This window comes from Pelophylax lessonae, assembly GCF_965119305.1.
Source record: "Pelophylax lessonae genome assembly, chromosome: 2".
NCBI classification, from domain to species: domain Eukaryota; kingdom Metazoa; phylum Chordata; class Amphibia; order Anura; family Ranidae; genus Pelophylax; species Pelophylax lessonae.
Genome location: NC_138769.1, coordinates 274,918,429 through 274,944,171, shown reverse-complemented (window position 1 = coordinate 274,944,171; position 25,743 = coordinate 274,918,429). Strand labels below are relative to the sequence as shown.

Sequence of the window (25,743 nt, the reverse complement as noted above, 5' to 3'; positions counted from 1 at the left end):
ACGCAGTGCTGAATCGCAAAATACCCCCTGGTCAGGAAGGGGGTAAAATCTTAAGTGGTTAAGGGTGAATTCATCCAGGGGGTGCCTGTGTAAAGCTTTGCAAACACACCTAGATGGAAAATATTCAGGATCAGTGGGCCACATCAGCTATATTGGTGTGACATTGGTTAATGTTTTCCACCTTCCGATCTCTGCCAGCCAGGCTAACAAATGTGATGGAAAAGTGTAAAATTCTGGTCCAGTGTGTAGCTGGATTAAATGAAGAATTAGCAGTTTGTGAAGGTTCCAAGTGCCCAGAGGAGATAAGGATTAGGTTCCCCTCTGTTCCTAGCAAAAAACCTTTTAAAATCAGGTAATCTGTGTCCAGTGCTAAATTTGAAAAAACTTTACAAGCACAGAAAGTTGAAGTCGTGTAAGATAGAGAACCTCCAAACAATTCTATGATTAATAAATCTGGGAGACTGGATGATTTGTAGGTTTATCAGACACCTACCAACTTGTCCCAATCCATCCTAAATTCCTCTACCAATTTCAGTGCTTCCCCCTTGGTCTGTACACCTCTCCCAGGACATTCACAAAGGTAATACTGTCTGCAATAGCGACTGAAAAAAATTCAGTAGAACTTCCACAAGGGAAGATCTGTCTTCTGAGAAAGTCAAAGGGGATTTGGGAGCAAAGTCAGAACAGTGCCTGAGTATCCTTGGTTCTTTTGTAACCAATTGCTGTTTTCGAATGGAACATTATCATATCAGACCCCAGCCAGAAAGGTTGGCAGACGCATTTCAAAGAGCAGGCTGCTTAAGGTCATGGGATATTCAGCTTATGAGGCAAAGTATGCTCTCGAACTGAGCGTAGTGTTCAAAGTCCTTCTGTCAGTCACTCCTTTTACGAGAGAAGCAAGAGTTGTACTGTGCCTATGCAGCAGTGGAATGGTAGAATTCTTAGGCTGTCAGTGGAACTTCCTGTATCAGTAATTGCAATTATACAATTTTGGCTTAGGAGGCTCCAGTGCCTCTCCCCTACAATTGAGTACTGAGTCATCACTGCCTCTGCCAGTTATGACAGATCTGCTCTCTCATGGCCAGTTTGGCCATCCAGCCCAAGAGACTACTTTTGATGGCATGGAATTTGAGAGGCAGAGGCTAACAAGTCAAGGGTGCTCAGTGCAGGTAGTGGCTACCTTGAGTCAAGCCAGAGAGGTCTCCAAGAATATGGATATGGATATGGGTAAATTATGCAGATCTCACACAGCAAAAGCCTGGAGTCCTTTATCAACTAAACTAGCCAAGGGTCTGCAGTTCATACAACTGGGACTGAACAGGGGCCTAAGTTCAAATATGATAAAAGTTCATAGACAAAATGAAAGTGAGCGCTGGTACAGGTGTAACAATAATACATAAACAATTGGTGCTTTTAAATAGTGCTCATATAGTGCTATGATTAAATTAAATCACAGTGAAGTGCACAAATGTGATATAACATTAGACACAATGAATTCAGTGCTCAGATGTTCCTGATTCCTGAATCAGGAACAAATAATGTGAAAATATGTGACCAAATAATATAATAATCAATATTGTAAATAATGGGTGCAATGCAGTGATTCCAAGTGTTAACAAAAGTCTGTGTGGTATTTCCAATCCAAAATTTGCCAACGGAAAAAAATCCACCTTGTGAGCAGTGATCTAAATATGTGCTCACCAGAAATGAGCAGGTCACACAGACCTATACCGCTCTGTCAGCCTCCAAATCAGTAGGAAGGACATTTCACTGACTCCTCCTCTCTCTTCCTGAGATGGTCCACTGGATCACTCATTCACATATGGTAAAAATGGGAAACACAAGAAGCCACCAATAGTGTATTCCTGCTTTATTAAAATTCTTAGAGCATAAAAAGTAAAATGGGTGCTTACATATAAAGTGCCCACCTGGCACAGGAAGAAACGCCAAATTTGCGTATTGCTCCCTCTGATAACCTGGTAGATAGGAACCGCCAGCAGTGCAGAGTATTGCTCCCCCTGATAATTTAGTAGCGTGGCAGCGGTCGGCATGCGTTCCACCGCTGATGAGGAAGTGTATGTCGGAGGATTCAGATTACCCGGTGTTCCGTGAAAAAAACCCACCCGTGAAAATTTCATACCCTCATCACTTCTGGTACACCTACGTCAGCACCTACATCAGTGAACAGCTGAGGCGCTTACTAGTGCGCATGCTTGGAGGGTATGAAATGTTCATGGTAGTGTGTTATAACGTTACAACGCATCACCACATTAAAACATCTCCGCTGCAACATGAGTCATCTCCGCTCCTACCCCTGTCACTTCCCTGATGTCGGCTACTAAATGTAAAAGCGGAGCCGAGATCTCCGTGATTTACATTTCATACACTCGCCCCCGCTTTTACATTTACTAGCCAACATCAGGGAAGTGACAGTGGTAGGAGCGGAGATGACTCATGTTGCGGCCGAGCTGTTTTAATGTAACTGCCGCAACAGCTCATGCCGTGTAACGTTACACACACTACCGTCAAAATGTCATACCCTCCGAGCATGCGCACTTGTCAGCTCCTCAGCTGTTCAATTACGTCACCGGGGCTGTGAGCATGCGCACTGCTACGCTGCTCAGCTGTTCCTGACAGGAAGTGACGTGATTATGAATTTCTCACGGGGTAGGTTTTTTTAACGTTACACAGGGCGATGCTTAGACCACAATGCATTTCGCAGATTGCGTCATCAGGAAGTCCAAGCATCGGCCTGCCCGGCAGGTTTTATGTATCTCCCGCACCTCTAATCGAATAACTACATGCCTGTGTCTACTCCAGTGCAGAAAACCTGTTAAAACTCATTTTTGGAGGCACATAACATTACTAAAAACCCCTGAAATAAAAACAGCTGACGAGATATATAATAAATAATTATGATAAAGATAATAATAGGTTTGTGTTACGGGAAACAATGTACTCAGTAAAAATACCAGCTCCGTCCTAGCAACTTCAGCTTTCTTTGACATATTCTAAAGCCTATATTTTTAATAATAATAATAAATAAATATATAAAATAGTATTAAATATATTTCACATAGAAAATAAATAAAATTTAAAATGGTGTTACACATAAAACATTAATAGTATAAAAATGAGTAGTATATGCATAATGAGAGATATCTGTATTATATCACCACCTACTGGTCATATATAGGTATTATCTAACACAAATATATGTATGGTGTAATAGATGAAAATTGTAATCTATATTATGCTCGATCCAACACTGATACTTATTTATCTCCCTGAAAAAGGGTATCAATAAGGGGATGTCAAAAAATATATATAAATAAATAATAAAAACAAGAAATATCTGGAACCTGATAACCACACAACCAACTTGGTTGAAAATAGTAAAAGGGATCTTAATTATATCTATGAATTGTCTGGAAACTGATATATCGAAAGCCGACTTAGTTGGGAATTTTGGTGAATGGACCAAGGTAACAGGTTAGAGGAGACTGTGAAATGGATCCCCTACTCTTTATTTGTCTCCCTAAACCGGATGTGGATAAGGGGATATAAAATTATACCCAGAAAGGTACCTGAAAACCCATATATAAAGTATACAGGGAAACCCACTATTTAGTGGAAAATATGGGTGAATGGACCGAGGTGAAAGAAAAAAAAAAGGTGTATATCGTAAAATGCGAATGTAAGATGGATTTCAAATCTGGTGAGGGGAAACCCAAAAACCAGTGGACCATCTCAGGAAGAGAGAGGAGGAGTCAGTGAAATGTCCTTCCTACTGATTTGGAGGCTGACAGAGCGGTATAGGTCTGTGTGACCTGCTCATTTCTGGTGAGCACATATTTAGATCACTGCTCATGAGGTGTATTTTTTTCCGGTGGCACATTTTGGATTGGAAATACCACATGGACTTTTGTTAACACTTGGAATCACTGCATTGCACCCATTATTGATGTAGCACCCTACAGAGTAGGTGCTAGGTAAAAGTATAGTGGGCCTTGGTTACCTAACAGCAGGGCTATAATTTCAGCTGGACTGTCATGTCTCTCAGGTGTGTCTGCTGAGAGTGGAGTCTCCCCACTGGCTCCATGAGAGGATTCTCATTGGGCAGTGGAGGAAATCCAGTCAGAGACACATTCAGGCCTGTATCTACCCCAGAAGGCAGATTCTGCCGCAGAGGATTCTGGTAATGGGTATAAGTTTGAGGGGAACGCATTACGCATCATCTTTGGCTGGAAGCAGAGTCCCAGAAGGGAGAGTACGGCTGTCTCTCCTTCTGTCAGAAGGATCGGGTGTTCCGGGTGGCTGCCCGGGAATCCAGAGGATGCTGAGTTGAGCTGAAGGAGGGATCCGGTGTGCCGAGGACCAGTAGAGGAAGAGGGGTTCAGTTCTTCAAACATCAGGAAGCGCTGGTCCGCATTCAGCTGGCGTCAAGACAGCACCAATGGGCATTTTTGTACAGAGTCCCAGTTAACCTAGTTGAGCCAGAGGAGTATCCCACTCATTCCCTTCTCCCATACCCAAAATACAATAAACAAAACCAACCAAAGATGCCGGAGTGGTCAATGTCTCAATTCTCACACTTGTGTTCACAATTTAAATGTGTTGGAGGTGTCACCGGTAACAATGGCAGACCCTCATCAGGCTCAAGGCCTGGAAATATTACATTTACGATATTGATTATTATATTATTTAGTACAATATTTTCACATTATTTGTTCACCTTTCCGTATTTTTCCTTTCCTGGTGCATCTTCATGGCAGCATACAGATTCCCACCCAAATGGTGAGAGTTAGAGAGAATGCTGCGAGCCGGGTCTGTCTTTGATTTATAGTTAACCAGTCCTATCAGGTTGTGGGGGCGGAGCCACAACCTAAGTATATGCTGCCATGAAGATGCACCAGGAAAGGAAAATTACGGAAAGGTGAGTATACAATTTTCTGTTTTTCTGAGCTCCTCATGTCAGCATACTCCTGGGATCAACTCTGCCCTCTGATCCCCTCAGGACAATGCTATCTTGCTCAAGCCAAGGTAAACAAGTGGTTGGATAGCCATTGTAACATGTGAAGAACCCCCCTTCATTTCTCTCACCAAGAATGACTTGCCTGAGTGGATAGCTCTGCTGTGGAGAATAGAGTTGGGCGAAATGTTCAGCCCGGGCATGAGATTGGGCCAAACATTGGCTGCTGGCCCCGGGGAACACCCTGCAATGCAGTAAAAGCTGGTTGTTAAGGAGTGGGACAGGGAAGCCAGCCTCTGCGTCCTTAACAGATGAGTCATCAGCTGTCAATGGGCTTCCCGGCTGACAGCTGAATTAACCACTTCTGGACCGGAAGGATTGACGCCCTTAATGATCAGGCCCTTTTTTGCAGTTTGGCACTGCATGATTTTAACTGACAATTGCTCGGTCATGCAATACTGTACCCAAATTAAATTTAGGTCTTTTTTTTCCCCACAAATAGAGCTTTCTTTTGGTGGTATTTAATCACCTCTGCGGTTTTTATTTTTTGTGATATAAACAAAAAAAGACTGAATATTTTGGGAAAAAATGACATTTTCTATTTTTCTTATATAAAATATCCAATCAACTCAATTTTTGTCATACATTTAGGCCAAAATGTATTTAGCTACATGTCTTTGATAAAAGAAATCTCAAAAAGCATATGTTTACTGGTTTGCGCAAAAGTTATAGCGTCTACAAACTATGGTATATATACTGGAATTTATGCAGCTTTAATTTTAACTGCCTATCTCATTTCTTGAAGTGCTAAAATGGCAGGGTAGTACAAAACCCCCTCAAATTACCCCTTTTTGGAAAGTAGACACCCCAAGGAACTTCCTGAGGGGCTTGTTGAGCTCACTATATATTTATTTTTTTTGTCACAGGTGTCACCATTAAAATTATATATTGCTCACACATGCCATAGGTATTTGTGGAATTAAACCTCAAAATACATTCTGCTGCTTCTCCTGGGCACGGAGATACCCCATGTGTGAGACTTTTTGGAAATCTAGCCACGTACAGGTCCACGAAAACCAATCCCTGCCTGATTCTGAAAGTGAGGCTTCCCCATTGCTCTCATTTGTCATGCTCAGCATCGTGTAGGCCTCTTCACTAGTGTACCTCTGTTTGGACATTTTGGCCAATACATTTATAGGTACCTAGTGTGACTCACAGGTAAAAAAGCAACTGGTTGTCAAGGACTATTTGAACCGCTACTAAAAAAAAAATGTAACTGCTAGTGCTAGCAGAGATCAGGCCTGACTCGGTTAACGCTGCATTTTGGGAACACTATACTAAACTATTAGTTAGGGTTTAGGTCTGGAGACATGCTTGGCCAGTCCATCACCTTTACCCTCAGCTTCTTTAGCAAGGCAGTGGTCGTCTTGGAGGTGTTACATAGTTACATAGTTAGTGAGGTTGAAAAAAGACATCAGTCCATCCAGTTCAACCTATGATGTGTGTGTGTGTTTGCTGTTAACCGTACATTGTATACCCCTGTATGTTGTGGTCTTTAAGGTGCCCATCTAATAGTTTTTTGAAACTATCGATGCTCCCTGCTGATACGACTGTTTGCGGAAGAGAATTCCACATCCTTACTGCTCTGACAGTGAAGAACCCCCTACGTACTTTAAGGTCAAACCGCCTTTCCTCTAGTTTTAGTGAGTGGCCACGTGTCTTATTGTATTCCCTTTCTCTGAATAGTTTGTTCCTTATGCTAGGGTCACCAGTACAGTATTTGTACATTGATATCATATCCCCCCTTAATCGTCTCTTCTCCAGAGAGAATAAGTTCAGTGCTTGTAGTCTTTCCTCATAGCTGATGTCCTCCATTCCCCTAATTATTTTTGTTTCCCTTCTCTGGACTCTTTTCAGTTCCAGCACATCCTTCCTGAGGACCGGTGCCAGAACTGGACAGTAGAGATGGCCTTGCGGTTCGCCCGGCGGTCGGTTAACAGCAAATTTTGCTTGTTCGCTACCCGCCAAATTTTCAGACACATGGCGTCGTTCGTGGCGGCCATATTTGTTTACATTGGGGAGAACTTTGACCCGTGACACAGCCGTCAGGTGGAACGGGACAGCCAATTGAAACATTCCAGCACATGGACACATTCCCCTACCCTATAAATAGACCTGATCTGGCGGCCATTTCACATTCCGCTTTCTGCCAGTGTAGGGAGAGGTCTGCTGTGCTCATCAGGGAGAGTTTGCTAGACACATATAGTGCTGTGAAGATCCACAAAAGTCCTTTTCAGGGCTGGTATTTTTCGGTATAGGTCTAGTATCTTTTGAGCTTAGGGAGAGGTATCCAGTGATTAAATAGTTACATAGTAGGTGAGGTTGAATAAAGACAACAGTCCATCCAGTTCAACCTGTCTAACTGCCCCTAAAGTGGTTGCTTTAGGGGCAGTTAGAGATCGGCTGCAGTCACACACAAATCACTCTGTCAATGTCCACAAAAGTCCTTTTGAGGGCTGGTATTTCGGTATAGGTCTAGTATCTTTTGAGCTTAGGGAGAGGTATCCTGTGGTTGCTTTAGGGGCAGTTAGAGATCGGCTGCAGTCACACAGAAATCGCTCTGTCAATGTCCACAAAAGTCATTTAAAGTGCTCCAATGTCGTTCTAGGGTCTATTACAGGCTCTTTACTATAGGGAGAGGTATCTAGTGGTTGCTTTAGGGGCAGTTAGAGATTGGCTTCAAATTTTTTGGTATTGCTGTGCAGTGCACTAAAAATGGGGGTGGGGGGTGGGGGAGGGGGTTAATCCACAGTATAATATACTTTGTAGAAAGCATATTATAGTGGATTAGTAGTATTGTTGTGCACTGTGCAGCATTGTGACAGGTGTGGTGGTGAGACTGAGCATTTCTGCAGCAACACTACACACAGTGGCAAACTCCCTGGCCAATTATTTTTAGAACTGGTGTGATAGACCAGTGGCCCCCCAAAAGCACATATTGAAGTGGGGTGTTATCAGAGTATACTTTTACAAGTGTATTTGTGTCCTGCAACAATATTGCCTCTTTTGCTGTGTGAAGTCTGATACACATAGTGCCAAACTCACTGGCCAATTTTTTGTAGAACTGCTGTGATAGACCAGTGCCCCCCCCCCCAATAGCACATATTGAAGTGCGGTGTTATTTAACAATATACTTTTCAAAGAGTGTATTTTAGTCCTGCAAAAATTTGGCCTCTCTTGCTGTGTTGACTGTGCTACACACAGTGACAACAGTTACTGGCCAATTATTTGTAGAACTGTTGTGATAAACCTGTGGCCCCCCAATACCACAGATTGAAGCGGGGTGTTATCTACCTTTTCCTAGATATACTGCGATTCTCTAGAGACTGTTGTCACAGGGTAATTAAAAAACATGACAGGCAGAGGAAGAGGCAGAGACGTACGCAGGGGTGGTAGGGGTAGGGCAGGAGCGGTAGGCCGGAGCCTAACTGTGAAGTTTCAAAAGCCTTCCTCTTCTGCACCCTCCTCATCTTCTCTATCTGCACCCTCTTCACGCTCTGCTGTGTGCACCCCCAAAGACACCACTACATACCCTCTACTTGAGTCACTGGAATTGTTTTCCGATCCATCACAAGACGTTTGCGATGCACAGCCATTGTTGGAATCGGATCAGGAAGAGGAGGTAGCAACAGCCGCCACTCAGCAGTCTGACGACAGTACCCAGATCAGCCCAAGGAGGTGGGTCCCCGCTGTTGCTGCCTACTTCGAGATCTCAAATGTTAGTGGTGGGGAAGATGACGTAGATGATGACGAGTCTATGGACGTCACGTGGGTGTCCAAAAGAGAGGAAGAGGAAGGGAGTTCAGAGAGAGAGACGGATCGGCAGATAGGGAGGAGAGGCAGGCAGAACTTGCATTGCACAAGAGGTACAAAGCAGACTGCAAATGTATCAGGAGCGAGCCATCAACCATGTACAGTCACATCTGGCGCTCCCAGGATGCCGGCACATGGCTCCGCAGTGTAGGCTTTTTTTAATGTGTCCGTTGCTGACAACAGTGTTGCCATCTGCAGCCTTTGCAGTCAACGCATAAGTCGCGGTAAGCCCATCACTCACCTAGGGACAACCGTCTTAAGAAGGCACCTAAACTCCCATCACCAAGCCCAGTGGTAGCAACACCTTCAGAACCCACAAAGCCACACTCCAGGCTCTCACCGTCCAGCCCCTTCTGCTTTTCCTTCTACTCTCTCCTCACATTTGCCCTCCATTCCACCTTCCATGATGCCGTCGTCACGTTGTTCTGGAAAAAGGCATGCTTCTGTGGTCCAAATGTTGGAGCAGAAAAGAATGATGACGCCGGATAACCCTCTTGCCCAACGTTTGACTGCTGGCTTGTCGGAACTGATAGCCCGTCATCTACTGCCATATCAACTGGTGGACTCAGAGGCCTTTCGTAAATTTGTGGCCATTGGAACACCACAATGGAAGGTCCCAGGCAGGAAATATTTCTCACAAAAGGGCATTCCAGAGCTGTATGACCATGTTAAGTGGCAAGTGAATATATCTCTGCCACACAGTGTTGGTGCCAAGATACATCTGACCACAGACAGATGGTCTAGTAAACACGGGCAGGTAAGGTATATCACTTTTACTGCCCACTGGGTGAACCTTCTGATGGCCGTTAAGCATGTAACTCGTGGCACCCGTGTAGATTTAGTTGTACCGCCACGGATTGCAAGCAGGCCTGCCTCTTCTTATCCTCCTCCTCCCATCCTCCCTCTCCTCCTCGGCTGACTCCTCCTCTTCCGCTGCTACCGTCTCTTCTCCTGCGCCGCCCAAGATCCCCAGAACCTATTCCACATGCCAGGTGAGACATTGCCATGCTGTGCTGCGTCTGTTGTGCCTGGAAGCCAAGAGCCACACTGGTCCTGCACTCCTTTCAGCTTTGTGTTCACAGGCAGATCAGTTGCTGAGACCGCTGAGTTTGTCAGTTGGTAAGGTGGTGTGCGACAACGGTGCCAATCTGCTGAGCGTGCTGAAACAGGGCAAAATAACACACGTGCCATGCATGGCACACGTCCTGAACTTGGTGGTGCAGCGATTAGTTGGCAAATACCCTGGGGTCCAGGACGTCTTGCGGCAGGCCAGGAAAATCTCAGGCCATATCTGAAGATTTTACACAGCCATGGCTTGCCTTGCTGAAATTCAACGGCGACACAACCTGCCCCTCAGGCGTCTTATTTGTGACTGCCCGATGCAATGGAACTCAACGTTGCATATGCTCGATAGGCTGCTCCAGTAGAAATGTGCAGTTAATGACTACCTGTTCGAACTCGGCGGCAGGACAGGTTCTGGGGAGCTTGGGTTTTTTTCACCTCGCCAGTGGCTGCTCATACGGGACGCATGCATACTTCTGCGGCCATTTGATGAGATCACCAAACTGGTCAGTCACGGCCAGGGCGCCATAAGTGACATCATACCTTACGCCTTCTTTCTGGAGCGTGCTTTGCGTCGTGTCATTGATCAAGCCGTCGAGGAGCAGGAGCAGGAAGATCAGGAAGTCGCAATGTTGGATGAATTCCCAGGGGGTGCTACTCCATCTGAGACAAATCAACAGCAGGAGTCTGAAGAGGAGTCTGAAGAGGAGTCAGAGGAGGAGGATGGTGCTGGGGGGATGAGGAGGAGCAAGAAGAGCATGCTTTAAACCTTTCTGGGATCCCTGGTGTTATCCGTGTATGGCAGGAGGAGAACGAGGACGACATTATCCTGTTTGATGAGCTGGAAGCAGGCCACTATACCGCTTCCAGTTTAGTGGGAATGGGGGCCTACATGCTGCAGTGTTTTAAGGGGGACCCCCGTATAAAACTCATAAAGACCAAGGACCAGTACTGGGTGGCAACGTACTTAGACAGCCGGTGCAAACACAAAATGGCGGAAATGTTACCACAATCACAGAGGGCGGTCAGAATGCAGCACTTCCAGGCCTTGCTGCAGAAAATGCTGCATTCTGCTTTTCCACGCACTGGCAGAGGAATTTCCAGTCACAGAGAGACAGTTGCGGGTAGCAATCCAACAGCGCCTGCAAGAAGAGGGCGGTTGGAAGATGTCTTGGTCACTTCAGATATGAGATCCTTCTTTCAGCCGAACCATCGACAGCTGTACTCCGGATCCTGCATGAGGGAACGCCTAGACCGACAGGTATCTGACTACATCAGGTTAACGGCCAATGTGGACGCTCTGAGGAGTGATGAACCCCTGGACTACTGGGTGGGCAGGCTTGACCTCTGGCCAGAGCTTGCACAATTTGCAATGGAAATGTTGGCTTGCCCCCTGTCCAGTGTCCTGTCCGAAAGCACGTTCAGCGCAGCAGGGGGGATCGTAACCGATAAGCGCACTCACCTAGCTCATGACAGTGTAGACTATCTCACATTTATAAAAATGAATGAGGCAGGGATCTCTGAGGAATTCAACACATGTGACCAGTAGACAAGGTTTCATCGAAATTCCTCATGCCAGTCCACAAATATCCGCCAGGCCGCCATCTACCCACAACAATTCCTGGTCCTTGGCTTCTCTACATACAGCGGCATAAAAGGCATTGAGCTAATTTTGGAGCCTATACAGGCCGACGCTTACGGTTCTGTGTACTGTGAATGCCTACTGTACCTCTAGCCATCAAAAACGAAGTTCTTTGCTGTCAGTTCAACCCATGTGAGCTAATTTTTGGAGCCTATACAAGCCGACACTTACTTCTGTATACTGTGTGAATGCCTAATGTACCTTCAGCCACAGAATACTACATTCTTAGCTGTCAGGTAAACGCATGTGGGCTAATTTTTGGGGCCTGGAATGGCCGACACTTACTTCTTTATCCTGTGAATGCCTAATATTTCAGACTGGAAATGAAAAACAATGGGTCTGTAAAGGTTCCGCCGAATTGTGGAATGGATGCAGACCCATTATACAGATGTGTGAATGGACCCTATATGTATTAGACAATGTATTTACCAGCTGCTGTCAGTTCTGGCTGATTTATGAAAAAAATATATATATTTTTTCTGTAAAAAAAAATAAAAAATTTAGGGCAACTTTTTCAATTGCAATACTTCTGTTATGACATTGTCCATGTGCTGGGACTATTTGTGCACAGCTAGTACGTCTTTTGTGGCTGCAAATATGACCTAAAGGTTTTTAAAGTTCGCCTCCCATTAAAGTCAATGGGGCTCGCCGCAAACTCGCGGTTCGTGGACTTTTGAGAAATTTGCGGCTGGCGTTCGCAAACCGCCCGGCCGATGTTCGTCCATCACTAATAGTGACCACTTGGAAGAAACCAGCGGTAGACCTGGGTATTATGAAAAATAAGCTGACGTAGATCATGCTCAGGAAAAAGCTCCACCAAAGTTGTTGAGGGGAAGTGTCTGAGGGGAGAGGTTAGTTATGTAGTCTTTGATAGCTGTTTCACATTTTAGGCGATGGGCCAGGTTAGCTAATATACCACAGCTGATGGTCCAGGACTGGTGGGTAGGTCTAGGAACCTGGGAGAAGAGGGAGGTGACGACCACGTATTGGTCGAACCAAGGGCAAGGTATCATAGTCGAAGCTTGTAGGAGCGGGGAGGTACTGACACTGACGGAAATGTGGTCTATATGGTAAAACAATTTGTGTGGGTGGAAATAATGAGCATATTGTCTCCTTGTAGGGTTCTGCTCTCTTCATAAAAGGTGTGTTGTTGCAGGCATTTATTGGGCATTTTTTGGGCGTCTTTGGAGGCAGGCATAACATCTGAACTTCTGTATAGGGGTATATATACACACACACATATATGTATATATACACATACACACATATAGGTTTGATAGGAGCGGACCCACATCCCTGCAAATAATTTCATTAGCGCAGGGATGGGGTTCCGCTCCTATTACACCTATATGTGTGTATGTGTATATATACATATATGTGTGTGTGTATATATACCCCTATACAGAAGTTCAGATGTTATGCCTGCCTCCAAATACGCCCAAAAAATGCCCAATAAACGCCTGCAACAAAAACACCCAGGTATGTTGTTGCAGGCGTTTATTGGGCATTTTTTGGACGTCTTTGGAGGCAGGCATAACATCTGAACTTCTGTATAGGGGTATATATATACACACACACATATATGTATATATACACATACACACATATAGGTGTGATAGGAGCGGAGCCACATCCCTGCAAATAATTTCATTAGCGCATGGATGGGGTTCCGCTACTTTCACACCTATATGTGTGTATGTGTATATATACATATATGTGTGTGTATATATACCCCTACACAGAAGTTCAGATGTCATGCCTGCCTCCAAAGACGTCCACAAAAAAGCCTAATAAACGCCTGAAACAAAAACGCCTAGGTGTGAAAGGATCGGAGCCACATCCCTGCTCTACTAAAAATTCTAAGAAAAATGATCTTTTTCTTATGGCGGTCACCCTGACATGGATGAGTTCTGTCACCCTGGCATAGCAGTCAGAGTCAGTTCACCCTAAACTACATTACGGTCACCCTGACACTTAACACTTCCCCTACAGAAACTAGATTATTGAATCTAATTATAGTGGTATATAGTACCCTAACTGCACTAGATATCCCTTTCCTCACACTAATAATTGATAAATGACACTTTGCAGCAGGAGTAACCGAAATGCTTCCACTCTCTTCCATAGCCCCTGTATTACAGTGCTAGAGATTTTGCGGGGCTATGTTATATACTGGGGGGCGTATTCACTACTGATTGGCCTCTGGACCCCCTAGTCACTCCAGTCACATTCCTAGCATCCTCCTGCCCCCTCAATTGGCATTTACTGATGTTTCTGGTCCAATCACAGGCTTTTAAAGCCAAGTTTCTGTCCCATTTCATTTCGGTCGGTTCTGGTTGCCGAATTCCGAACTTTTTCCGCAAAAAGTTCGGAATTCGGCCGAATTTCGAACAGTCAATGTTCGGGTCAAACTGATGGTCGACCCGAACCATTCGATCATCCCTAAAGGTAACGACCTTCCTGAACTCTGATCTCCACCAGGAGAGTGAATGGGATGCAATGGTGGAAGGCAATAAGAACACCTTTTTGTTTGGTAGAGGCTGAGTCAGTATAAACCTTTGGGTATTGGTGACCGAAGAATTTGGGGGTTGAGGTAGTCAAGAAGTGGGTCTCCTGTAAACAAACAATCTGGGCTGAGAGTGAAGCGAAAGAGTGAAATGCTTTGGTGCATTTAGCAGGGGAGTTTAGGCCTTGAACATTAAAGGATAAGGTGTTTAAGCAAGTCGTTGTTTTTGGAGGAAGTTGGGGAAAGTCTCTACTGAGACGCTAGTAAATAAAGGTTCCTTTCTAGGGGGTGGTGAATAGGAGGAAAGGTAAGGCTTAAGACCCGGTTCACACTAGCGTGGCAACCCACAAGTCGCGGTGGGTCGTCTGCCATAGATTAGCACAGGACCCGTTCTAATAGGAGCGACACAAGTCGCTCCGACTTAGAAAAAGGGTCCTGTACTTCTTTGGGGCGACCTGGAGGCGACCTGCATTGACTTCAACGATATGAAGTCCGTGCATGTCGCGCCGAGGTCCACGGTGCACGCTGTGCACCATGACTTCACAGGTCGCCCCAGCAAGTAGCGTCGCCCCTATGTGAACGGGGTCTAAAGGAGTTGTAAAGTCAGAAGACTATTTTATGCTAATGCTTTCTATGCATTAAGATAAAAAAAATCTTCTGTGTGCAGCAGCCTCCCCATCCCCCCTAATACCTACCTGAGTCCCATCTCTGTCCAGCGATGTCCATGAGTGTTTCATCCGTCCCAGACTCTCCCTCCTGATTGGCTAAAACACAGAAGTGGTGCCATTGGTTCCCTCTGCTGTCAATTAAAGTCAGTCAGCCTATCAGGAGAAAGAGGGGGTGAGGTGAGGCCACAGCTCTGTGTCTGAATGGACACAGGGAGCTGTGACTCGGCTCGGGTGCCCCCATAGCAAGCTGCTTGCTGTGGGGGCACTCCACAGAAGGGAGGGGCCAGGAGCACAGAAGAGGGACCGGAAAAAAGGAGGATCCAGGCCACTCTGTGCAAAACCACTGCAACAGACGAGGTAAGTATAACATGTTTGTTATTTTGATTGAAAAAAAAAAGACTTTACAATCACTTTAAGATGAGGGAGGTTAGTAGGGGCAAATGCGAAGGGGTTTGCTGAAAGGCGTATCAAGTGTATCAAAGAGAAGTGTAATAGGGTAATAGGTGTAATAGCAAAATAGAGAAGTATCTCTAACTAACAAACATTAGGCTAAATAATTCAGAGTAATGAATATGCATATAATGAAAACCATAGGCTCGTTCTAGGTTGTAATCTAGGTGTGATCGTATAATCAATCCAATCAATGTCCATATCTTCTGAATGGCAAGCTAATAGTTAAATGGGCGTTAACATCATGTGACTGACACAAAAAGGGAACAAGCAGCAGTCCACCATGACAGTTGTTGGTTCAAACCGGTTCTGACCACAAATGTCTATTCTTTGATCAAACAGGAAGGTAGGTGGTTGGTTTTCATCAGGCGGTGAGTGACATCACAGGTTGAGACTTTTGTTTCCTACAGTTAACAGAAATGTACATTAGCTCCTACAATGAAATTACAGTAATAAGCAGAAGTAACAATATACAGTGGGTACGGAAAGTATTCAGACCCCCTTAAATTTTTCACTCTTTGTTATATTGCAGCCATTTGCTAAAATCATTTAAGTTCATTCTTCTTCCTCGTGAATGTACACATAGCACCCCATACTGACAGAAAAACACAGAATTGTTGACATTGTTGCCTGATTTATTAAAAAAGAAAAACTGAAATATCACATGGTCCTAAGTATTCAGACCCTTTGCTCAGTATTTAGTAGAAGCCCCCTTTTGATCTAATAGAGCCAGGAGTATTTTTGGGAAAGATGCAACAAGTCTTTCACACCTGGATTTTTGGATCCTCTGCCATTCCTCCTTGCAGATCCTCTCCAGTTCTGTCAGGTTGGATGGTAAACGTTGGTGGACAGCCATTTTTAGGTCTCTCCAGAGATGCTCAATTGGGTTTAAGTCAGGGCTCTGGCTGGGCCATTCAAGAACAGTCACGGAGTTGTTGTGAAGCCACTCCTTCATTATTTTAGCTGTGTGCTTAGGGTCATTGTCTTGTTGGAAGGTAAACCTTCGGCCCAGTCTGAGGTCCAGAGCACTCTGGAGAAGGTTTTTGTCCAGGATATCCCTGTACTTGGCCGCATTCATCTTTCCCTCGATTGCAACCAGTCGTCCTGTCCCTGCAGCTGAAAAACACCCCCACAGCATGATGCTGCCACCACCATGCTTCACTGTTGGGACTGTATTGGACAGGTGATGAGCAGTGCCTGGTTTTCTCCACACATACCGCTTAGAATTAAGGCCAAAAAGTTCTATTTTGGTCTCATCAGACCAGAGAATCTTATTTCTCACCATCTTGGAGTCCTTCAGGTGTTTTTTAGCAAACTCCATGCGGGCTTTCATGTGTCTTACACTGAGGAGAGGCTTCCGTCGGGCCACTCTGCCATAAAGCCCTGACTGGTGGAGGGCTGCAGTGATGGTTGACTTTCTACAACTTTCTCCCATCTCCTGACTGCATCTCTGGAGCTCAGCCACAGTGATCTTTGGGTTCTTCTTTACCTCTCTCACCAAGGCTCTTCTCCCCCGATAGCTCAGTTTGGCAGGACAGCCAGCTCTAGGAAGGGTTCTGGTCGTCCCAAACGTCTTCCATTTGAGGATTATGGAGGCCACTGTGCTCTTAGGAACCTTAAGTGCAGCAGAAATCTTTTTGTAACCTTGGCCAGATCTGTGCCTTGCCCCAATTCTGTCTCTGAGCTCTTCAGGCAGTTCCTTTGACCTCATGATTCTCATTTGCTCTGACATGCATTGTGATCTGGAAGGTCTTATATTGACAGGTGTGTGGCTTTCCTAATCAAGTCCAATCAGTATAATCAAACACAGCTGGACTCAAATGAAGGTGTAGAACCATCTCAAGGATGATCAGAAGAAATGGAAAGCACCTGAGTTAAATATATGAGTGTCACAGCAAAGGGTCTGAATACTTAGGACCATGTGATATTTCAGTTTTTCTTTTTTAATAAATCTGCAACAATGTCAACAATTCTGTGTTTTTCTGTCAGTATGGGGTGCTATGTGTACATTCATGAGGAAGAAGAATGAACCTAAATGATTTTAGCAAATGGCTGCAATATAACAAAGAGTGAAAAATTTAAGGGGGTCTGAATACTTTCCATACCCACTGTGTATATGGTACATAGAGAATAAATTTTTCAGACCCCCATATACAGTAGATTTACTCAGCTTTATATTATTAAAGTTCTTTGAGTCCACAGCAGATTCTGATCCACACCATAAGTGCTAGAGTTTCTACAGATAGCCCTAGATGTTAGTCTTGGTTATCAGCAATTGTTTTGTCTTTCAGGCTTACAGAGGTCAAGTGGGTTTTCAGCCCTCTTGTAATGCAATTTATGAAGACAGCCATGAGATCCTTGGTTCTATACAGCTTTACAAAAGCTTCTTTTTTCAGACTAATGTCCTATGCAAAAAAGAGTGCCAAAGTTATCAGCATTTTTAGGCAAAGAAGCCATATTATACTTTTTTCAAGGATAAAGGTTGACCTTGCTAAAGGTTGAAGTAGGCAGGTGTAGTCTACTTTCTCCATTGCAGGTGGTATTCAATCGCAGCAGCATTTCAGGGGGAGGGGAAATCAAGAGGAACATGGTTCCATGGTTTCCGTGGTCCTGGGAAAGCTATCAGATTGTTTGCTGTCACCCCATTTGACTCTAGCAGCCATCTTGGGTCAGGCAGAACCTTTTTAAAGCCATAGCTTCCAGGCTTGGCACACATTTCACATGTGGGTAGGAACAGGTCACCCGTCTGACAGGGACAGTGGTTAGCAGCAGGGAGTGGCTGCAGATGAATAGGAAAAGGATAGGGACATGCCATCTTTCTGGAGACCTCCCCATTTGTGCTCAGACCGGCCAGGTCACATTCTGACCCTCAAGACAGATGCTGTCTGCATATCTGAGACCTGCTCTTCTACACATTGCTGTTATTTGCCTTGAGTGCCTTTCCAGTGGGTTTGTTGAGAATTACTGGATTCTGCATTAATACAAGTTCTGTTCCTTGCCACCAGACTCTGTGTGTTTAATGCAGTGTTGGGGTAGTTACTCAAAAAATGTAACTAGTTACTATTTACTAGTTACTTCTGTAAATTGTAACGAGATTACTTTACTAGTTACTGCATTTGAAAAGTAACTTCAATACTTATTACTTTACCTTCCTCTTTCTTAATTGACCGTGTAGAAGAAGATACATGACACTTTTTCAGCATAGAGTTTATTGTATAAACACAGGCTTTGGGAAACATGAGAACAAAAGCTGAAAAAACAGAATAAAACATAAAGTGCAACAAAAATTCATAAACTTCATCCCTCTCTATTCTTCCAAATAACGATTGTATCGCACGGCTTGGGTAACGCAGGAAAGCGTGTTCCTATAGCCTAGTAAAGTAGTGTAGTTACCTCCTATAGCCTAGTAAAGTAGTGTAGTTACCAATATTAGTATTGTAACTAGTTACATTACTTAGTTACCAAAAAAAGTAATGTAGTTACTGTAATCCGTTACTTTGTAACTCGTTACCCCCAACACTGGTTTAATGCTGCAGCAAAACGCTGCACCTCTGCACAGGCGTATTTGTAAGTCGTTTCGAAAGGAAGGTTCCCTCTTCATTCTTTCTAACGATCGCCTGGATGTTTTCTCATCCTCTTCAGGTTCTTTTGGTTTGTGTGTTGTTGTCAGCCAACACCTTGAAATACATTATGTTTCTGCAAGCCTCTTTTGTGTGTGTTTGGCTGTCTTCTCTCCCTGTTTATTTTTTATTTTTTCTAGCTCAATCCTGTGGGTATACTGACATAAGGCCAGGAATACAGACATTTTGTTTTGATAGTTACTGGAATTTTTCTTTCCTAGCTTCTACTCAAGTCATCATACAACCTCCCTAGGTGTTCTATCTTGAGCCATATGGGAAAATTTAGGGTTCGTTTTTAATGGGCTAGGAAGGCAGTGTATTGAAGAGTCCAATGGAACAGAGCTGACTTAATGGGTATGCTAACATAAGTGGAGGCCAGGAAAGAAAAATGATAAGTTTTTTAAACACTTTTTTTTATAATCTGATCACTTGTCACATCTGAAAAGATGTCCATGAATAGCTATTTAAATTAGGAAAGTTAGTGGCATGATATCAGCAACATCTATTACTGGTTATAAATATTTCTATTTCACCTACAAAATATTTTCTCCTTTCTCTCTGTTTGTTACATATAGGTTCAAGGTATAACTGTACAAAGCCAGACATTTGCAGAAAGTGTATCAGAGCCTGGAAGCACTTTCCAAGATTCAAATTTTGATGGTATTTTGGGATTGGCATACCCCAACCTGGCTGTTGATAACTGCATTCCAGTGTTTGACAATATGATTGCACAAAACCTAGTGGAGTTACCTTTATTTGGAGTCTACATGAACAGGTATTTTTAATGTATTATATTACAGCCCTAATATTTATCCCCTGCAGATGAAAGTTGTAGGTAATACTGTATCATTTTTATATACATTTTATCAATTTTTTTTATTGTTGTTTGTGAATCAGTAGTACTATCTTTAGTCCCCGTTCACACTGGGGCGACCTGTCAGGCGACCACGCCGTAGGTCGCCTGCCATAGAGAAGCTGTGGACCCGTTCTAATAGGAGCGACACAAGTCGCTCCGACTTAGAAAAAGGGTCCGGAGCTTCTTTGGGGTGACCCGGAGCGACCTGCATAGACTTCAATGTTATGAAGTCCGTGCCAGCCGCTCCGAGGTCGCGGTGCGAGCAGCGTGCCGCAACCTATGAGGTCGTCCCGGCAAGTCGGATCGCCCCAGTGTGAACAGGGCCTAAAAGTGAATGTAAAGTCTTGTTTTTTTTCTATAACAATAACAAACATGTTATACTTACATGCTCTGAGAAAGTGGCTTTGCACAGGGCAGACTAGATCCTCCTCTTCTCAGGTCCTGCTTTGGCTCTCCTGGTCCCTCCCCCACAGCAAGCAGAAAGAATAGTATGTATTCAGACACGGAGCTTCGGTTCAGCCCCGCCCCCTCTCTATCCTTATTGGCTAACTTTTTGGGAGCCAATGGCGCTGCTGTTGTGTCTCGGCCAATCAGGAGGGAGAGTCCTGGACAGCCAAGGCACTCGTAGACATTGCTGGATCGAGAGGGGGCTCAGATAAGTATTAGAAGGGCTGAGGGGGGGCTGCTGCACACAGAAGGCTTTTTATCTTAATGCATAGAATGCATTAAAATTTAAAAAAAAAAAACTTCTGGCTTTACAACCACTTTAAGTTTATTGTATATCTATAAATAAATTTTGGAACACTGCATGGCATTAATTTACTAAGCTATGTTCATTGTTATTTCTCACAATCCATTTTAAGATTGTTCATTTAACTGGTTCCCGACCGCCTGCCACTTATTTACTGCTACAGTGCAGCTCTCCTGCGCGAACCAACATAGACCTACGTCGGTCGCGTGCCTGCAGCTAGGGGGTGTGCTCCCATCCCCACTCGGCAGCGGGTACACCGATGGATGGGGCAGTCAGCTCCGCTTGCAGCCTGACACCCACGATCGTTCCCCGCTGAGAGAGAAGAACAGTCAGCTGTTGTAAACACAGCTGACCATTCCTCTCTCTGGAATGATCACAGAGCCCCTGTGATCCTGCTATATAGGATCGCAGGTCTCTGTGATCATCTCACAAGCCATAGAGATAGGTGTAAAGGGAGTTGGAAAACGGCGCTACCTGTTAAACCTATATATTCAAGTGTCCTAAAAAGGCCACTCCAGCAGACGTCCTATGACGAAACGCGTAGGATGGCGTTTACGTCCAACGTCACTTCCGGTCTTTGGAGTCTGAGCAGTGGAACGCGGAAGCTATCCCGGCGTCTACACTGTTCCGATACAGCCATTACAGCCAAAGCGTGAGTCTATATACTTTTAGCGCTTAATGGTTTACATACTGCACTATGGGGTTTTTTCTTTTTCATTGGAGCATTTAGGTTGGATGATCGCTTCACCCCCGAACCACCTGCTCAGTTATATGAACGGAAACCCCTGGATTCCCTTTACTTGATAGCTGCCTACCATAACTACTTTAGAGGCTATATAGGGTGTGTGCGGTACCTAGTGGCCAACACAGGTACATACACCCTCACTACCTGCACTGTCTTTTGCACCAGCACTTATTGAGCACCATGAAGAAAAAATATTTAATATAAAGACTCAATATATATAGTGATTACCCAAATTTGGGGTTGTTTGTAGAATCTTTTTTGCACGGAATTAGGCACTATTAGCACTTTATTAATAGATTCATATTTATTTGTGCACTTTTATTTATTTATTGTTCCAATCACATTTATTTGAACATTGAACATTCCTCCCGCACATTAATATACAAATATATTTTTTAATTTTAAGTATTTATTTATTATTCTTTATGAATGCACTATCTTTAAGACACTTGAATATATAGGTCTAACAGGTAGTGCCGTTTTCCAACTCCCTTTACACCTATCTCTGTTTTGAACTCTGTCATTCAGAGGTTGGTTGGTGGCAGCTAACACCTGAATCTCTTACGAATCTATTTACTTTGCACACTCCATAGTGCTGGTCACTTTCATCTCTAAATTTCACAAGCCATGCCCCCCCACAGCTAGAATCACTCCCCTAGGCTCACGTTTAACCCCTTGATCACCCACAAGGTTAACCCCTTCCCTGCCAATGTCATTATTGCAGTAACAGTGCATATTTTTAGCACTGATTACTGTAGTAATGTCACTGGTACCCCCCCAAAAGTGTCAAAAATGTCAGTTAGGGGTCCGATTTGTCCGCCACATTGTCGCAGTCCCGCAAAAAATCACAGATCGCCACCATTACTAGTAAAGAAAAACAATATAAATGACATAAATCTTTCCCGTAGTTAGTAGACGCGATAACTTTTGCGCAAACCAATCAAAATACGCTTATTGTTTTTTTTTAACAAAAATATGTAGCAGAAAATAAATTGGCCTAAAATGGGAATTTTGGTTTTTAAGTTTTTTTTTTTGAGAATGTTATATAGCAAAAAATGAAAAATATGTTTATGTTTTTTTTTCAAAATTGTCGCTCTGTTTTTGTTTATAGCACAAAAAATAAAAATCGCAAAGGTGATCAAATACCACCAAAAGAAAGCTCTATTTGTGGGAAAAAAGGACATAAATTTTATTTTGGTACAGTGTTGCACGACCGCGCAATTGTCCATTAAAGTAACAAAGTGTCAAATCGCAAAATATGGCCTGGTCATTAAGGGGGAAAATCTTCCAGTCCAGAAGTAGTTAACATGCATAAATACTAGCAGAAGTGGGCTTGCTTGTTAAACTGGAAGAATTCCTTACACTATTTCCTGGTAATATACAGGTATAAACAGGGCCTGTGCATGCAATGGCAGCCATTATGGACATTTGCAGCATATGTGCCACAGTTCCTCCGTTCCCCAGCATGTGAGTTAACCTCTCAAATTTTTTCAGTACACCCATCCGAAAAGCTCTACAGCCCCAGTCCTATAGTGGTCATAATGACTGATTTAAAAATTCCCCACCAAAACTCCTGGCACTTACAACATGTTTGTGTACCTGTCTGCCACCTCCACATGTTTCCAGCATTTATGACAAAGTCTTTGCAAATAACCTATATCAAATTATATATATATATATATATATATATATATATATATATATATATATATATATATATATATATATATATATATATATATATATATATCAAAGAGTTTATATGTTAACCCCTCAGTGTCCAGCCCTACACAATAACCCCTCTTGAGTCAGTCTCAAGAGCATGTGTGTTAACACCTTTGCTCCCACTCCCCAGCACAGGTCCATAAGGAGTTTTAGTAAATAAGATAGAGGTAACAAAGGTATGATGACTTTTCACTTGGTGTCAGAAGTTAAATACCCAGAAAATTGATACTTAAAAACTGAAAATTGTATCATACTTACCGTAATTTTCCTTTCCTGGTGCCTATCCATGGCAGCATACCAATGATAGAGCTCCACCTTGACTCCTCCCTCATGACTAGCGCATAGCATAAAAGACAAGAAGGTCCCTTCCCCCAGCATTCTCCTGTAATTTAGAATACCGAGGGTGGGAGTGTATGCTGCCATGGATAGGCACCAGGAAAGGAAAATTACGGTAAGTATGATACAATTTTCCGTTTTCCTGGTGCCTCCATGGCAGCATACCAATGATAAATAAATAGCTGACACGGGTGGGATAATGCACACAAAAAAATTAATTTTATTCAGACAGAGGACATGGCCGAGTTTAGTGCCCTTCTTCCAAAGTTTACAGTTGTAAGGGATCCTGGATCAATTCTGTAATGCCAGATGAAAGTATGGCGAGAAGACCAGGATGCTGCCCTGCATACCGTCTCCAAGGAGATGTTGGCCCTAGCTGCCCAAGATGCTGCTACAGCCCTCGTGGAATGAGCTTTCACCTGTGTTGGAGGCACCAACTTCTTGGATATGTACGTTTTTTTGATTAGCTTCACTACCCAGGAGGCTAGAGTTCTGCTAGTGGCCTCTTCCCCTCTATTTTTCCCGTGAGGGATGATGAACAGTCTTTCCGATATCCTAAAAGATTTGGTGGCAGCCAAGTAGGCTTTCAGCACTCTGGCGATGTCTAATTTGTGGTAAGTATCGGAATCCATGTCAGTAAAAACTGGCAATGCCCAGGGTTCTCTTAGGAAAACTGATGACGCCACTTTGGGGACAAAGCCATGAATCGGACGGAGTTCCACCCTATCCGGGAAAAAGGAAATGTTTTCCTCACCAATTCCAAGTGAGTGGAGTTCCGAAATTCTCTTCCCAGATGTTATGGCTAAGAGGAAGACCGTTTTTAATGTAAGATTCCAAAGTGAAATTTGCTCTACTGGGGCAAACGGCTGATCTGAGAGGACCTCCAAAATGAATGAAAGATCCCATTTTGGAAAGGAGCGCCTGGCCGGAGGGCGGATTTTTAATACTCCTCTCAGAAAGGTCACTACTTAAGGGGTCTTCTGCCCATCTTCTATTGGATGCGGCCGATATTGCTGCTACCTGAACCTTTAGGGAGCTCAGACCAAGACCCAAATCTAGACCCGTCTGTAAAAAACTGAGGACGTCAATCGTAGAAGGAGAGATCGGGTTGAATCCTTTTCCAGAAGCAAAGGTTTGAAACTTGTTCCAGATTTTATTGTAAACTGCGTTTGTGGTAGGCTCTCGCTCCTAGAAGGGTAGAGATGACCTCTGCGGAGCAGCCTAAGGTTTCAAACCTCTGCCTTTCAGCTTCCAAACCCGAAGGTCCATCTTGTGGGGATTCGGGTGAAACATCCTGCCTTGGGATAACAGGTGAGGAAAGGAGGGGATCCTCGTCTGCGGTTCCAGGCTGAGATACATGGCTAGAGGGAACCATGGTCTCTTCGGCCAATAGGGTAGTATTGCCAAGACTTGGACTTCTTCCTTCAGAAGTCTTGAGAGAAAACTCGCAATCAGTGGGCGAGGTGGAAAGGCATAAGCCGTCTTGAAGACCCATGGGCATACCAGAGCGTCCACTGCTTCGGCCGATGGGTGAGGAAAGCGGGAGAAGAAACGGGTCAACTTGTTGTTGCTCGGAGAGGCAAACAAATCTACCTGAGGATAGTCCCAGAGATTGACTATCTGCTGGAAGATGTGGGGGTGTAGAGACCACTCGTTGCTGTCCGTGAAGTTCCTGGACAGCATATCTGCTTCCATATTCAAAGTGCCTGGAAGATACACAGCTTTCAGGCCGAGGAGATTCTTCTCTGCCCATAAGAGTATTGGCTCCACTTCCCTGAGAAGGGATCTGCTGTGTGTGCCCCCTTGTCTCTGAAGATAAGACACTGCTGTTCTGTTGTCCAGATGCAGTAACACTCTCTGACCTTTGATGATGGAAGTCAAGGCTAACAGTGCTTGGAAAACCGCTCTGATTTCTAGTATATTCGAAACAATCCCGTTGGTAGGGAAAGGCCACCTTCCCTGTACCCTTGTCTCCCCACAATGGGCTCCCCAGCCCTGTCCGCTGGCATCGGACGTAATTGTGATCCATGAGGGAGAGCCGAGGTGATGCAATTTGGAAAGATTTGTTGCGTCTGTCCACCAGTGTAGGCTTCTGATTGTTGACGCTGACAGACTAATCTTTTGGGAAAGATGTAGTCTCTTCCACTGTGCCAGAAAGGCTACTTGGAAATGCCTCAGATGCCAATGACACCAGGGGACTAAAGGGATGCAGGCCGACATAGTGCCTATTAGACTCATGCATTGAATAATGGCTTCCCTCTTCTGAGTAGGCAACGAAACTGAACTTTGTTTCATGTTGAATAAGGCGCCCAGATAAATCATCTCTTGAGTAGTTATTAACTGGCTCTTCTGTAGGTTTATCAACCATCCCATTTCCGTTAATTCCTGCATTAACATTTCCTTGTGGACTATGAGCTGGTTTGGGTTGGAGGCCAGAAGCAAGATATCGTCTAAATAGTGGTAGACTCTTAGACCTCTTTCTCGAAGTGGAGCCAAGGATGAGATCAGTATCTTTGTGAAAACTCGCGGAGAGGTGG

The 25,743-nt window shown here is 44.1% G+C and overlaps 1 protein-coding gene across 1 annotated transcript in view; it reads left to right on the top strand.

The window, feature by feature from the left end:
* The window catches only part of CTSE (cathepsin E), a 277,214-nt gene that overhangs the window by 110,417 nt on the left and 141,054 nt on the right, over positions 1-25,743 (top strand). The window contains exon 5 of the mRNA XM_082245811.1: positions 19,369-19,568. Within this exon, the coding sequence (XP_082101937.1) occupies positions 19,369-19,568 (200 nt within the window). The remainder of the gene's footprint in view (positions 1-19,368; positions 19,569-25,743) is intronic.